Genomic DNA, 17,247 nt, shown 5'->3' with positions numbered 1-17,247 from the left:
CCCAATCCACTAGGTAGAAGTAGAGTATTAGAAATTGAGAAAAAAACACTGAGATTTTAGAAAAATGGAGATAAACGAAGATTAAACTTGCTCAATGCTCTAATACCAAACATGTTTTTACGATTAAAGTGATGGTTTGATGTTTGGTTGGGATTATCCCCCCTAATCCTAACAAACTGTACTATCAAACACGGTCTTGAGGATTCGGATGTACACGAGTTGATTACTCATACGAGCCGGTACGTCCAAATCATGTTCGGATAAGGAACTCCAGTACACGGATCCGATCTCGATTGATATACTCGTATAGTCGTATCACATAAATCGTGGACGTACGTGAGTCTTGTTTTTTATGAGAAACAGCGGAATCTAGTCTCGCTGCTCTATCCGGACTGACATCGTCACATCGATCGGCCATGGGTCTTTGCCTCGGCAAGACTGCTTCTTCCTCGCCATGGCCGCACCTCCCACCGGAGATAGCCGGCCTCATCCTCGCCTGACTCCCGTCCCACGACGACCGCATCAGCTTCCGCGCCGTCTGCCATGACTGGCGCTTCGCTGCACAACAACAACGCCCGATCCTGCCACCGGCCATGCCGTGCATCAGCCTCGGCGGGGGTGTCTACCAGAGCATCGCCGATGGCAAGGTGCGCCGCACCGGCCGCGAAGTCGTCTCCTTCGGCAGCCGGCTCATGTACGAGCACCGCGGTCAATTCTACCTGCGCGATCCCTCGTTGTCTGAAATCGAGATCCCGCGCCACTACCACCGGTGCACCGGCGGATGCGACGATGGCGGCGCCCATGACCCGTGCGCCACGGCGGAGGCATTGCGGCTGATCGGCACTGCGGGCATCGGCAACGCCATGCATAAGGTCGTCGTGTGCTCATCAAGTCTCGTCGCTGCCATAGTCTATCCTGCGGTCGGAAGGTCAGACGCCGTGTTTTGCTTCGCTTTTTTCCGGCCGGGCGCCACTAGCCAGCCCTCGTGGGCAATTTGCACCCCGGTGCATCACTATAAGGACATGGTCCTGTACCGTGAGAAGATCTTCGCGCTCAGTTTAAACGAGGGGCTCTTCGTTAGGGCAGCCGTGTCACGCCGAGCGTATCATCAAGAATAGGCCCCCGCCACAGCCGGGGATCCACACAATGGGCGTCTTTCCCGCCGTCGTGAAACACTACATGCTCGTGTCATCCGACGGCCGAAAGCTACTGATGGCCCGATGGAATCTCCCTCCTGGGAGCCAAATGAATCTGCAGGTGTTCGAGGCGGATTTGGAGAGGGGGGAGTGGACAGAGGTGAAGGACCTGGATGGTCAGGTCCTCTTTCTCAGCATGACTTGCTCCAGGGCGCTCGCGGGCTCAGCCTCATCCACCGAGCTCTATGACAAGGGGTTCCGAGGAGGGAACCGCGTGTTTATCTTGGGCATCGATTGGGCACAGGAACAAGCACGGATGGACAACTCCGTCGATGGCGTTCCTAGCTTTTGTGTATACGATATGATGAGCGGCAAGCTTAACCTTGTTTCATTGGGTAGCTAGGGTTCCACCTACAATGAGAAATCCAACATCAGAATGGTTCTTCCCCTCTGAGTGAAATCTCGCCTCCACGCCATTAGTACCATAATATTTCCCATTTTAGTCACATGATTGCGAAGACCTAGCATGGACTGCCAGTGAAAACCAACCCGACATGGGTCATTGAGGACAATGGTACAGCTACTCATCGAGCACGGAAGCAACACGAACAACAGATCGAGTAACATGGCACAACGGCGGAGCGTGAAGAACCGTGGAGATCCAAGCGAGCTAAGAGGAGGAACGCACGATTCGGTGGGCCAGAGTGGACCGCTCGATTCGTCGATAGTCTTGCATTGAAGCTTCTCCAAGCAACCAGCAAGCGCCCGCTAGAAGTAGGACCCATCTAAAGAGAGACTACATATATTGTGTTGTGTATGTCCTACTTAAGCACAATATATAAAGAAGTGAAAGAAATAATATGATTTAAGTTTTTAATAATAGTAGTGTTTTCATCTTGTTAGGGTTTTGGTAGCCATGTAGTTTTAGTCTTCACTTCAATGAACATGGCATTTTCTATAATAAGTGATCTTCGGCCCTTCGTTTAACGACAAGATCTCCTTCCCGACGTTAATAGTGGTGTTGGAAGATTACAATTTTCTATTATGGGCCTTCGGATCTTACTTCATCGGATCGATTTTGGATATTTTCTAATGGTTGCCATGAGGAGGGTTGTCCTTGCAATATTTATCCCGGTGCTACGTCCTCGATAATGGTGATTCGTACTCTCGACTTCCTAGCAATATCGATTAGTTTGTTCGGTTGTTTTTCACTAGCATATTAGTGTTGGTACTCTTGGTGTTGTTGATTGACTATTTTAATGGTTGCAAATATGCATGCAGCCTTGGTATTTCGTCTCAAATTAAGCATTTATTGGGATTTACACGTCTATGCTTTGCTATCTATGTTTAGTTGACTTTACAAAAGTACAAGATTGCGTCGTGAAAGAAGTAAATGTTGGAAGATCTCAAAGATTTGCTCGGTTCTATTAGATTTTATTTTGCAATCGCTGAAGACCACTCGTATATCTCTACGATGTACTATTTGTTGAGTACTGATTGTCAAAAGAACAATATATAAACATTTAATATACACGTGCTATTTTTTCATACACGTAGACAAGTTTATATTTTCCAATCTAAAAAAAAGGCCGCAAAGAAGAGCAGGGATGCCGGCGGGAGCAGCAGTCAATAAAATACATGGCAGTCAAGGAGGACGTATGTCTTGCCGAGGCATGGAAGGTGGTGGGCATGGACACATGCATCGGCGTGAACCAAGACGGCGACACATTGGGCGAGGGTTAAGGTGGCCTTCGATGAGCGCAAGACATGTGATCCATACTTCAACAAGACACATATGGACCGCAACCAAGGTGGCATGTCACATCGTTGGGGCATTCTCCAAGTCGCTTGGAACAAATGGCATGGAATTCAAACCGAGATCCAAAACCATGCCAAGAGTGGTACGTCTATCTGCGATCACGTAAGCCGATTTCGTTCCTATGTCGCCGCTTTGCATTGGTGCATTTGGTTATGTTGTGCCCATTGTGTTTTGTAGTTGGATATAATGCTACAAGCCTACCGCGATGACAACGAGGACGTCGGCTTCAAGTTCTTCCATGTGTTCAAATGAATTGAAACATGCGGCAAGTGAAATTTTCCTCGGGCGATGCTCGCCAAGGCCAAAGAGGGTGGTTTCAATCCTACAACGCCGATACCGACAGCCAGGGAAGGCCGACCCATCGGTAACAACAAAGCCCAAGGCGGAGAGAAACGCCAGTCTAGCGGCCGAACGTCTCCAAGCTTCAATCGACAAAATGCATCGTCGACGTCGTCGTGAGGGAGGAAGAGAAGGTATGTGCCGCGGCAACGAGAGACGAGAAGTCCAATGAGCGATGGTCGACGATGCTAGGGAACCAAGAAATCAAGATCGGCCCCTGAAGGACAACGTCGCCACGATCAAGCCGGAGAAGGACTTGGACCTTCTTATGACTGATACTACCACCATGAATGCCGACAGGCAGGCGTGGTACAACGAATATCGCGCTCTGATCGTCAAGGAGAGGGCGATGGCTACGACACCAATGACGATGCCCACCCCTCCACCGACGACGAACTCCACCCAGACAACGAGCTCTGCATTCGCCGCGATGGAGGAGGCTTTCCACCGCTGACGATCCTATTCACATTTGAATTGCCTGTAATATTCGCCGAACCATCTGCTTTTTTTGGAACGTCGGGACAATGGACAACCATTTTGGGCGAGCAGGTTTGAGCTTCGCCGTGTTGTGATGAAATCGTTGCAACGATGGCGGTGGGAACCTGTTTCAATTTGAATGTGTTGGGCCGAAAGGCATACGGGTGGCCCATCCAACCTATTTGGGAGGCTGTTTGGGGGGGGGGGGGGGGCGGCTAGGGAAACAACCCCCCCCCCCCCTAGAAAATTTCGCATCGGCACCCCTCATTTGACCGGCTAAAGGGTAGCGTCGGACGCTAAATGGGGGGGGGGGGGGGTGCGACTGGAGATGCTCTTAATGGTAGCTTGCGTAGTTGTGTAGCTTGTCATCTATGTAAATTCACTTAGTTGCATATCTAGCGAATTTATCTTTTGTGTCAAGCCTAATTTAAAAAAGAACTAAAAATTTGGTAGCACTATTCACCCCCTCTCTAGGTGCGGCATACGATCCTTTCAACAAGCTGCCCGCAAGCATTGACACATGGTGATGTAAAGCCGACCATGTCATGCTGCAAGCGGTGGGCGTATTTGCTTCCAAAGGTGTGGGAGGAGGTGCTGCCATCGGGGCGCCGGTGTTGCCAAGGAATGTTCGTTGATGCTATCTTCGGCGGTGGGCGATGTTGTTTTCGAGGTTCTTGATTGATTGCTATTAAGAAATATCGACCCAACTATTTTTTCCGGCTAAATTTTTTCCGTCTCACAAAAAGTCAAACACTCGCAAACCCGGAAAAACAAGAAACCAACACTTGCTTAAAACATATAAACATCAATGGCAAAATGATAAAAATAACAAGATAAATGTGTCCGCCTTACATCTCATGCATGCGTAGTACTTACCATCAAAAGTCATAAGTTTTGCAAAGTTATTACAACACTCTCGATGGAACCAAATGATACAACAATTTCTGTTTTTTTTTTTCCTTTTTTGTGCTAAGCGGAATCCAGCATGACTGGTTCCACCTTGAGAGGAAACTTCTTCCTAGTCGTGTGGAGCCGATGCCATGCTGCGAAGGATCGGCCCTGGTACGTCGGAGAAGTGGTGGTGGCATCGTGCGATTTTGATTGGAAACCTGCCTTTTCCGCCAAAATAGAAAGCTTCAAATTTGGGTTTTCAGAGTTTCCCGCCGTCTTGCCCCCCCGGGAATCGCGATCCGCAGCACCCAAACGCTAGCCAATGAGATCGCAGCACTCCCACCACCCCGGATCGCTCCCCTCCCCGTGGGTATAAATAACCCTCGACCCGTCCTCTCCAAATCCATCCAACTCTCGACCTCATTCTCAGATTCCCAAAGCGCCAGTTTCAGCTCCAGATCTCTGCCACCATGGCTCCCCTCGCCAAGCCCGCCGCCGCGGCGACCAAGCCGAAGCCCTCCGCCGCCAAGCCGAAGACCGCCGCCGCCGGCGCATCCCACCCGCCCTACTTCGAGGTGACCGTCCGAACCTCCCCTATATTCTTAACTTTCTGTTCATTCATTGGTTTCGATCGGAATTGGGGCTGATTGGTTTCTCAATCTGATTTTGGCAGATGATCAAGGAGGCGATCGCGGCGCTCAAGGACAGGACCGGATCCAGCTCGGTCGCCATCGCCAAGTTCATCGACGAGAAGCACGGCAAGTCCCTGCCGGCCAACTTCAAGAAGATCCTCTCCGTCCAGCTCCGCGGCTCCGCCGCCAAGGGCAAGCTCGTCAAGGTCAAGGCCTCCTACAAGCTGTCCGACGCCGCCAAGAAGGACTCGCCCAAGGCGAAGGCTGCGGTCAAGCCGGCCAAGGACGCCGCCAAGCCCAAGAAGAAGGACGCCGCCAAGCCCAAGAAGAAGGATGCTGCCAAGACCAAGAAGAACGACGCCGCCAAGCCCAAGAAGAAGGTGGCGGCCGCTGGCACCAAGCGCAAGGCACCCGAGAAGAAGCTGATTGCCAAGGCCAAGAAGTCCCCTGCGGCCAAGGCTAAGGCCAAGCCGAAGACCGTTAAGTCACCCGCCGCCAAGAAGGCTCGCAAGGTCGCTGCTGCTTGATCTGATCCGCTAGCTTTAGGTCTGCTTGGTGTGGCGTTCAGGGTCTGTACAAAAAGGATTCCTCATCCTCCCTGTATCGTGGGTTGTGTTCAGTTTATGCAGATGGTTCATGAGTTGTTTGCAGCTAAGCTATGTGAAATGAACTTGCAGTTTGCTCCATAGTTATTGCAATCACTCCAATTTCTTTTGCAGTATTTTTTTTATTCATCAGTGTATCATTGATGATATGATACTCTACCCGTGTTTGGTGTAGACAAATGGTTCAGCAGCTGTTTGGAGCTAGTTATGTGAGATGAACTTGCAGTTTGCTCCATAATTATTGCAATCACTCCAATTTATTTTGCAGTAAATTGTTTACTGATCAGTAGTGTATCCTTGATGATACTCTGTTCTTTTTTCATTTTGCTGAGACGACAGTGTGGATGTCAGGTATCCTTGTTGATACTCTGTTCTTTTTCATTTCGCTAAGACACCGTTGTGGACGTCATGTATCCTTGATGATACTCTGTTCTTGTTCTGTCTGCATATAGGCATATAGCTTCTGCTTCGTTCCCAGTCTCGTTATAATTGGAGACACAATTTCCCCTTGGGGTTTCTTGAGAGTATTGTTTTCCATTTGAACCCCAATTCCCCTTCCCTCTTTTTGAGTTGGACACTGTCCACATTCGAAATTCCACAGCATCATCCTTTGCGTGTGCTGATGTTCATGTTCTCTAGCAAGTATCAGCTGCAACCTTAGTGTGTAGAATGCTCTTCTCTGCGACTTGTACTCCGTCAGTGCTGTTTGTGGGAGTAACCAAAACCAAGTCCAAACTGATAGAGAGATGGTCGTTATACTCCAACAAGATTCTTTCCTGAAAAACAATGGTTTCGTCTCTTGAACTGGGGCGAGGGAGAAAATCCCTGCTACTTAAAAAAAAGTACATGTAAATTCACAAGATCAACTGAGAATAACAGAAAGTAAAATTAAGAGTCTAATCAGGAAGCACTACAAGCAAACTGTGTCCGAATCATGCAATTACTGCAGTTGGCCACATAATGCAAAGCTGAGGGCTCAGGTACAAAATCGCCTTAGAGCATCTCCAGCAGCGCGCCCCAATAGCGATTTGGGGGTCCAACACTGTTTTAGGGCTACACTGGCGCGCCTCAAAAGTAGCCGGTCAGTTTTGGAGCCCAATAGAATCGACGATAACCCCGTGCCGACCCCTACGCGTGGGGTACCGAACGGACGCGCCGGCACTCCCATCCACATAGGATTTCGCCCCGCGGGACCCTCTTGGCAGCCAAACCCGGCCATTCTCCACCTGCTCTGCGACCTCGCATCCGCCTTCCATCTTTCCGAATCGCCATCACCGTCGTCGCTCCTCCTTCTTCGTGCTTGGCCTTTGCTCGTCCACCTAGAAACCGCCGATGTAGCCAACGCCGACACCTCCGCCGTCTCGCGTTGTTGTGTTGCTGAACCTACCGTCTTCCCCAACGTCTCCCCCGGCGCCCACCACCCACAAGGTGTTCGGCCGATTGCCGCGATGGACAGCGACGGCGAGATGATAACGAGTTGTTCGTGCATCAGGAAGCCAATGTCATTGTAGAGCGGCAATAACAATTGTTGATGTTCGTGAACCTTCTCCGCCTTCTCCAGCACCTACTCGTCGTCAGCACGCCTCGGCGTGGTGGTTCGAGGGTTGGGAATGGCCTAGTTTGCCGCTTTCCTCCACATGCATGAGGTGTTCATACTCAACTATAGAATGATCTAGTTGAGCATTTGGGGGTGCGGAGAGGAAATGTTTCATGATTCATGAACTTATTGGATTGCAATTTATTTAATTTTTTTATGAACATGCATGTTCAAACTATTTTTGTGGAATAATTTGTATGTTTAAACGTTGTAAATTATTATTTGAACTATATAAAGTGTTATAATTTAGGAAAAAAGGAAAATCAATTTTTTTGGGGCCAGCCGTATAGGACGTGCCGGTGTGGGATTGTCGTCCCTAAACTAAGGAGCTCCTGCCGGCGTCCTCCATACAGCTGTGCGGTTTCCGGCGCCCATTTAACGTGCGCCGGTGGAGATGCTCAGTGAGTATACATAAATAAATAGAAGGTTGGTACGGGAGATGTAAATGTCTTACCTGATCAGTGGTGGTGATCTATCTATCTTCCTCTTCTTTATCAATAAAAATTTATCTTCCTCTTGAACTTCTTCTTCTATTTGTTCCACGTCTAGTAGTAACTTGTCACCATTGGGGCAAAACTTGATTGGGAGATCAGTATACTAGGTGATTTCGTTCGAAATGGGGAACATAGCCCCAGCCTCTCCATCAAAGTGATGCAGAAAACCCTTTATTGCGTAAACTGGGGTTCAATTTGTTGGGTTAGAAAACCCTAACCTAACTACGGGTCGCCCCCACGCGACTATGAGACATCCCCGTGTCGCCACCGCACATCCCCCAATCTCGCCCACATCCCCTGCCGCCAATTGAGGAGGTCGTCCCATGGTTGACATCGTCAGCGGGGAGCATCCTTTGATCTTTCTCCCCAAATAATCCAATCCCTCACCACCGAGAAACCCCCACAAATCGGCGTGAACCTCGACATCCATGGCCAATGCGATGACGCCCCAAGGTCTTGCTTCGCCATGGATCCACCAGCTCTTCCCTACTGCGCAGAGTTCCATATCCGTCTTGTGCCTATGCTCCTCCACGAAGACATGCGCTCGCAGCGCGTGGCCATTCTCCGCAACGGCAGTACCCTGCCAGTCCCCTCTAACACGTGATGCCTCAAATAATTATACGAACAAAATTACTTCAAATAATCAAACAAAATTCATATTTGGACTATTCACTACTTTTATCTTAGGTGTTTTTATCTTAATTTTCTGACTTTTTTTGGGCTTCTGTTGATTTTTAGAGTTTCAAAGGGTTATTAAAATGACAAAAGTACCCCTGATAGGTGGATCCATCCATGTTAATCTATTTTGGACAAAACTCGGTCGAATCGGTCCTGTCGAACCAACCGACCGCACCCGCCCGCCTCACTCGACCCTCTCTCTCATGCGCTCGCGATGGCGATTGATTTGTCCGCACTGCCGTCGGCCAGCCGCAACCGTTTCCTGCTGCTGCTATCTTCACGCTTGTGCCTAAACTATGAGCCTCTTTCCTCTATACAATCATACAATCCTATGCAACTCGATTTGACCTCGTCTCCATGGATTCACCGCTGAGCTTGGGATACCTCAATGGACTCCCAGGCTACTCCTACGGTGTCTACGACATTGCGGCAATGCCCTGGCCAGGCGCTTGTCGAGCTGCCCACGAGGGGGTGCTCCTAGTATTGACACTGTGTCGCTATGGCATTCATGGCGGCACCATATGTCGAGATTAAGATCCCCGATGGTGCTCTAATGTCCAAGGTACGTTCTATGCCTCTCCCCTCTCCCTGCCTACTACTCTTCCTCTATGTTCGTCTTGGATCAAATTCTAGAGTTTCGACTGGTCGATCATAGCTGACTCGAGTTCTAGGGTTCATTGGGTTGTCTAAGGATTGATATGGGGTTCTAACATGTCCTTAGTGATTAGGAGTTCGTCCAAACTAATCCTACTCATCGATTCCTTCTTAATTCCAGATGTTAGTGAAATTTCTTTGGTTCTATCAGACAACACTTAAAAATTGTTCATTTCAGTTGTTTCACATGTTCTTCCTGGGTATTTAGGTGGCTTAGGTGACTTTCTATTAGTTCTTGGTTGCTAATAAACTTCATTTAGTTAGTACTTCTTCCAATTTGGTCACATACATTTATTTTTTCTTCGGTTTTGATAGTTGACTGTCACTAGTTGCTATTCAAGTTTAAGTAAACAATTGTATAGTTTTGTTTAATTACGTCAACACATTCAATAATTATTCTATCACTGAAGTAATTATTGGGCACTCAAATATTTTTTTATCACTTGATGATCAAGATTTAATCATGACAGTTCTTTGTCAACTTATTACTTGTGTTAATTGAGTGTTCTTAAGAATTCTTTTAGTTGTTAGTTATTTACAGTAGCTTAGGTGAGCCTAATAGCTTCTTGGTGAGCTTATCATATACGTGATAGGTTATGTAGTTTTTAGGTATTTTGCTTAGTTCATGTAGTTATTTATCTTGTCCTAATATTAATCTTCTCTCTTATAGGTCAAAGTGCATGCTTGGCTACATTGTCTTCGTTTGGTTTGCTAGCTATGTTTGGTTTGGCAGTTGTTCATATATAGACGTATAGACGTACAATGAAAGAAGTAAATGTCTACGACTACATCATGGGCATAAGAACTAATGGCACAATAACTAGCATCTGGTTTCTGGTGACCCGGTGAGTATATCACACACCATGTTCAGCCACTCACGTTCCATAAATAGCTAGCTATCCTATGTAGTATCATCACGCTTAGTTGCTAGGGCCAAATGGAAAAAATTATGGACGGCAAGCGAAGTGAATGGTAGGAAAGTCACGTAGTGCAATCTATTAAGGAATAAGATGCACTGGGAATTCTAGTAGGAGTTCTGGGAAACGGTCATGTACGGGTCCCACTTTGAAGGTTGGAGTGAGCGCGGTAGATCTATGTTGCTAAGTCGATGTTGTTCCGTCTAGAGCGTGTTTGGACGAAGTTTACACTGCCAAAGCTAGACAACGAATTGCCTTCCAAATGATGGATCATATATGCACAACAATAAAGGTTCAGTGCCCTCCTAAGTGACAAGCTCATCGTCGACTTCAATGTAGCCATGCTAGTGCTACTGTCTAAGCATGTACAACCCCGGTCACACCAATGTAGCAAGGTATCCGTATGTGAATTTGTAATGAGTCGAGTAATGCATGTCCATATATGTTTCTGCTTAGGGAGGCGATTCCAAAAGCTTAACAACGCCGAGCAGACCCAGCTCGAGCAGCTTATCTTTCGTCTCGCAGACTATCTACTCCTCAACATCAGCATTTGTTGGAACCATAATATGTCATGCTAGCAACTTGTCTCATTAAAAACCTTTCAATTCCATTAGTACTCTCGTAAGGAAAAAGTGTGTCTAAAACTTGCTGCCCAATATCAAAGTATGGTTACATTACTAATGAGAGTGTCTAAGAGAAAGCTAGGGGTTCATCCACCCGATTACAAGATTGATTATTAAAATAACTAAACTTAGCTAACTCATGGCAGGAATGCCAAAATGTAGAAATGAGAACACGAATGCCAAAATGTAAGCGTCGAACACGAGTTCCCAGGCCAAAACCGTGTACCCGAAGAAATACGGCCCAACCAAGAGAAAATTCCTTCACTTAAAAAAAGCCTCTCCGCTGGGTGCCGTGAGCCAGGTGCGCTTGTCCGGACTCCAGAGGCAGACGGCGGGGCTGGGGCCGAAAAATGTGTGTTTCGAAATCGAAATCTCCCCCAAAAATTTTGGCATCCCCACCCTGTCACCTCTCTATCTCTCACCTCGTGGGGAATTTTTTCCTTCCCCTCCACGCCGCCCCGCCCACTCCACTTCAGCTCCCGCTCCTCCACCATTTCAGCTCACCCCCACTCCAACCTATCTCTGTTGCGCCCCTCCGCCGCCGCGTCCGGTAGGAGGGAACGACAGGCGTCGGGCCCTTCCACGCGGCGGCGACATCCTAGCTTCCAAGTGAGCACGACCTACCTGCCCTTCCGTCCCCTCCCCCGATGATCCCCATCGCCAGTGCTCCCGCTCACCGGACCCCTCCGCTCTCCCCACCCACCCACCGCCGCTAGGAAACACTAAATGTCGAAAACCTAACTCCTCCTCGCTGACGGCACCCGCCGGATCAGCGCCCCGATAGGTCCCCCGTCATATATCACGGGCCGCGATGCCCCTTCTGCACCTCTCCCGCACGGATTGATCTTCCACGAGACTTAGTTTCTGGGGCTATTCCTACCGTTCGCCGATCAGATCCAGCCCCTGCGCCTTCTTCACTAAAATCACTTCACTACCAAAATAAATGCTACATTTTCTTTGGCATTTACGGCATGTAACGACTCATTCTTAGATCATTCTTAACGAGATGCAGAAAATAAACCTAACGTTTCTCTTTGGTTGTACGCTGATGGAGTGAAAGGGTTCGGTTGTGACCCAGAGGCACGGCGGGATGCAGAGGAGGTAGAGAGAGAGAGAGGGTTGGAGGATATAATGGTATCCAAAATGTGATTATGAAGATTATCACTAATAATATGTCAATATTAAAAAATAAATCAACAAGACACATTTATTGTTTTTGATTGAGTCCTCTATGGATACATTGTCTTTGTTTGTTTGCTATATTTTGTTAGCGGTTGTTCATATATAGGTGTGTAACGGACGATAAAAATGTCTACGACTACATCATGAACATAGGAACTAATGACACAACAACCAACATGTGATGTTTGGTGACCCGATGATGTGCATATCACGCACCATGTTCAACCACTCACCTTCCATAAATAACTAGCCACCCTATATAGTAGAATCATGTTTAGTTGCTAGTGCCAAATGGGAAATTATGATGGTACTCATGTGCTTATTCCAAATGACATCCAAAATGCTCTTATGATGATCATCAGTCATAATTTGTCATTATTTTTTAAAATCTTTTACTCGTGTCTATTTTTGCTTCTTTTTTCTGAGTTATGAAAAAGGTATGGTGTGGTGTATGTATTTTTTACGCCACCCCTTGTTGAAAATAAATCAACAAGACTCATTTGCCTTGTTTATAGAGTCCACTATGGCTACATTGTCTTGGGTTGCTAGCTGCATTTGGTTTAGTGTTGTTCATACATAGATGTGCAACGATTGCCATAAATGTCTACAACTACACCGTAGACATTGAAACTAATGATATGACAACTAGCAAGTGATTTATGTGTGAACCAATGAGTTCAGATCATGCACCATGCTCAGTCATTCACCTTCCATAAATAGCTACCTATCATATGTAGTGGAATCATGTTTCGTTGCTAGGGTCAAATGGGAAAAATTGTTGTCAACGAGCAAGGTGAATGATAGGAAAGTCACGTGGTACGATCTATTAAGGAATGTGATGCATTGGAAATTTCAGTGGGAGATGTTCGCAGATACACCGTACATCGCCTCGCACTAAAAGTAGTAGCGAGCATGGGAGATCTATGTCGCTAAGTCGAAGTTGTTTCTTCTAGAGAGTGTTAGGACGAAGATTACACTACCAAAGCAAGACAACAAATCACCCTCCTAGGGATGGAGCATAGATGAAAACCAATAAATCCTCGGTGCCGTCCTAAGTGACAAACTCAACGTCCACGTGACATCAAGCAAGTACTCCTGCATAAGCATGTACATGCACGTCACTCCAATGAAGTAGAGAGTACTGCTTGAAGGTATTGTGGTAAGAAATTGTAATGAGTCTATCACAGACATCGAGTAATGCATATATTCATATATTGGGACGATTCTAGAAGGTACCACTGGGCCGCTAATTAGACCGGCGAATTCATCCAGACTATTGTTAGTACGATGCTGGCATGGTGCTTGGCGACACCGAACAATCTTAGGTCGAGCAGCCAACAGTTTCTCGGACTGTGTACAAGGACAACCGCCTCGATATCATCTACAACTACAACCGTAGAACAAGCATGTAAAAAATTTATATCTATATCTATATCTATATCTATGCGACTTAAAAAGAAGGAACGTGTTCCTCCTTCCCCCTACTTTCATCGTCCTTTTGGTCGTTCGCCGTCGCCCACCTGGGCTTCGCAGACCATCGCCCGAGTATCTGGACCGTGTCTCATGGCTCGCGCAAATTTGGATAACACACATAAATAAATGTAATATCAACTAATTAAAGGCAAACGGTGAAATTTCAAATTGTGGCAAAGTACGAAAAGTGGAGTGGTATAGACATAACCTATGACACAAATAAAATAAAATGTGATGAGCTATCCATTGGTTACAAGCTGCACGAATTTTATATGTCTGTTAATTTTAGATGTGGCAGTAACCAGTAGCCTAAACTGTTGACGAGGGATTTTTTTTATTCCACTGAAACGCAAAGGGGTGGATACCATAACAAATACCTAAGATTCCAATGAAGGTAATAAGGAAATTAAAATGAGCGAAAATAAGGAAATAATCATCATCAATTGGTCCAACATGCAATTAGTTGCTAAAATTGGTGGCATCCTTCATAAACTCTTGATAATTAAGATGAGAGATCAGCTTCTTTATTCAATAGGATTTTTAATAATCACCTTCCCAAATTTCCTCCCCTTGCCCAAATTTCTCTCTACTTCCAGCCAAATTAAGATGAGAGATCACCTTCCTTATGCAAGGCACATAATATTACCCAAGTTTGGCTCCCTTACCCAAAATTTGATCTACTGCTCCAAGCAGAATTCTCCAAACCGACAGAGTTATCTCAAATTTCGGCCACTTTGATTGCTCCCATACAATTAGCACGGTGAACAAACAATGACCTATGCAAACAGGTACGACGGTGGAAGATTCCAAGGTCCTGTCGACGACTCTATTTGATCTCTGGTAAGTTCTACTAATGATTCATGCTTCTAGCGTCTAACTACCATCCGATAGCACGCAAATCATTTGATTGCTACGCTTTTACCTTGCAGATGGATCCATCGAAACAATCGAGTGAACGTTCTCCTTTCAAAGACTTGTCCAACACAATCAATACAAGTAACAACGATGATCTATACTATTATATTGCAGTTGTTGGTTGGTCACTCAACGCGTTTGGTGGTCGTCATTAGAGACATCCTATCCGTTCAATCTTTTTGTCATTTATCTCACCGTCCATCTGCGGAAACAAAATCGGGATATAATCCACTATTTCCTTTTAACACAAGCTATTTCAGATAAAAAATTGGAAGGTGATACATCAATTTCGCTAACCAAGTATCTCTGACGTGGGCATTACCCTTCAGTTAACTGTTATTGCCCTATCCTGTGCGGCCCAACTGGAGGCCCATGAAGACATCCGATGGCAAGGTGGGCCACTATGGTGGTGCCGAAGAGATTCCTTGAAGGACAAGACGAAGAGGAACCAAACAAGGAAAGTTTAGATCTAGGGATTTTGTAACCTAGTCGTACCCGGACAGATCTCTCGAGACCTGGCACCCTATATAAGGGCCAGGAGAGGGGCTGCCGAGGGACACAATCAATCTTAGCAACTTTAGCCACCGCAAGTCTAGAGCTAGGTCCACGTAGCACTTAGCCTCTCGCCGAAACCACAGCCGAAACCTTCGGCACCCCATTGTAAACCTGATATTTTCATAATCAAGATCAGCAGGACGTAAGGGTTTTACCTCATCGAGGGCCCCGAACCTGGGTAAATCGCTCTCCCCGCTTGTCTGTTAACTGATGTCTTGTGTCAGCCTACAGGATTCCATCAACCCTAAGCCCCAATCGGAGGGCATTGCCGAGGAGTACCCTCGACAATTGGCGTCGTCTGTGGGAAATCTGTCGGCACAAGGCAGGTCATCGGCAGTACCAGTCACATCTGCGGCGTTCATGCTGGAGTCACCAACGCCATCAGACCTAAGGGATTCAGTTCGCTGTGGATCCTTCGAGTTCGTACCGCACACTGTGGCGTCGCAACCGATCTCCACAGAATCGCGCGGCAGCATGGATACTACTTTTGGCGGTGTTCACTTCATCGTTGATTCCAGAGGATTTCTTCGCCTCCCTAGTTCAAGCGCATCAAGCCCGAGAACTTCGGTTCCAGGAGATATCGCGTCAGTAGCGGCCTTGGCAGTCCTATCCAAGAGTGCAGGAGAGGGCAGCCGAAGCAACATCGGCGCCGTGGAGGAGCAAAAGAAAAGACGAAGAGACTCACGACGCAAAGGAGAAGAGCAAATCGCAACTCGCCCCGACAGTATGAATGAGGATGCCACATCACGCAGTCAAACAAGAATCGCCTCCGCACGCCTTACCTATCGGCTACGGAGCAACTTTAAGCACCGTGTTATCTGCACTCTTATATCGACCCGAAGGATGGCCTCGAAAAATCCAGTCATTTGCTCAGAAATTGTCGGCAGTTCCTCGAAATTCGGCAGTTCTGCGATGATCTTAGTGCTGAAGCCACGACAAGAGTTCATACGATGGAAAGAAGGGCAGCATCATATAGTTATCCGCCAGAACCATATATACCAGAATCATACATACCAGCAGGAGGAAGCAAGTACGTACCAACCGAGGTGTTTCCGGAATCTCGTGGATAGGTCAGCATGATCCATAAAACTAGTTTTTCAAAGAGAGAGATCAAGAAGTTTTCGCGGGAAGTAAAGTACACGGAAGTTGCCATGGTCGACACACCCGACTACATCGACTGGTCAGACCAAAGCATATCTTTTAGCAAGGCAGATCACCCGAAAGCCGTCCCAAGACCTGGTCACGCAACCCTAGTCCTTGAAGCACAGATCGGAGGTTACAATATGAGCAAAGTATTCATGGATGGAGGAAGTGGCATGAACCTGTTATTCGCCAGCACAATGAAAGCAATGGGCCTAACAGTCGATATGTTAAAAGAGTCCGACACAGGATTTCACGGCATCATACCAACTCGACCCGCTTATTCCCTTGGTAAAATATCGCTGGACGTGGTCTTCGGCACACCCAGCAACTTCAGGAAGGAGAAAGTGCAATTTGAAGTGGTCGATTGGGAATCTCAATACCATGCCATCCTCGGCAGACCAGCGTTTGCCAAATTCATGGTGGTACCGCATTATGCGTACCTGAAATTGAAGATGCCAGGCAATAATGGAACAGCAATAACCATCCACGGGAGCTTCTCACGTTCAGAAAACTGCGACAGGGACTTCCAGAAGATCGCCTCGAAGTTTGGAGCCAAGGAAGAACTCAACGCAATCGACGCTATCACAGACCACGCAAAGCCACCAGCCGACAATCGGAATGTGAGAACCGATGAGTTTGACATTGCAAAGGAGGCAAAGAAACAGCAAGTACACCCCACTGACCCGAAGAAGACAGTCAACACTTCGGCAGATCTTGCTGTCGCATAGGAAAGCGCGCTCATCGAGTTCCTCCGTGAGCGTAGGGAAATATTTGCATGGGAACCATCTGACATGCCAGGTATTCCCAGGGAACTCGCTGAGCACGCCCTCAATGTTGACCCAAAAGCCAAACCAGTACAACAGTCAATGCGCCGGTTTTCAGAGCCGAAGAGAAAAGCAATCGGTGAAGAGGTTAGTCGGCTCTGCAAGGCTGGATTCATTTGGGAGCTCAAGGAAGCCGAGTGGGTAGCAAATCCAGTTATGGTACCGAAAAAAGATACAACCGCTCTTCGCATGTGCATCGACTACACAAGCCTCAACAAGCACTGCCCTAAGGATCACTTCCCACCGCCTCGTATCGATCAGATAGTCGACTCCACAGCAGAATGCGATCGTCT

The 17,247-nt window shown here is 47.2% G+C and overlaps 1 protein-coding gene across 1 annotated transcript; it reads left to right on the top strand.

Moving 5' to 3' along the window:
- The first annotated feature begins 5,073 nt into the window (after nt 1-5,073).
- LOC127298525 (uncharacterized) lies at nt 5,074-5,982 on the top strand. Its single transcript, XM_051328376.2, has 2 exons — nt 5,074-5,237; nt 5,336-5,982. The coding sequence occupies exons 1-2, from the start codon at nt 5,133-5,135 to the stop codon at nt 5,819-5,821; spliced, it is 591 nt and encodes a 196-aa protein (XP_051184336.1). The 5' UTR covers nt 5,074-5,132; the 3' UTR covers nt 5,822-5,982.
- Nucleotides 5,983-17,247: the final 11,265 nt, after the last annotated feature.

This window comes from Lolium perenne, chromosome 5 (assembly GCF_019359855.2).
Source record: "Lolium perenne isolate Kyuss_39 chromosome 5, Kyuss_2.0, whole genome shotgun sequence".
In the NCBI taxonomy this organism is placed as follows: Eukaryota; Viridiplantae; Streptophyta; class Magnoliopsida; order Poales; family Poaceae; genus Lolium; species Lolium perenne.
The sequence above is the reverse complement of the archived record's forward strand: the minus strand, read 5'-3'. Positions and strand labels throughout refer to the sequence as shown.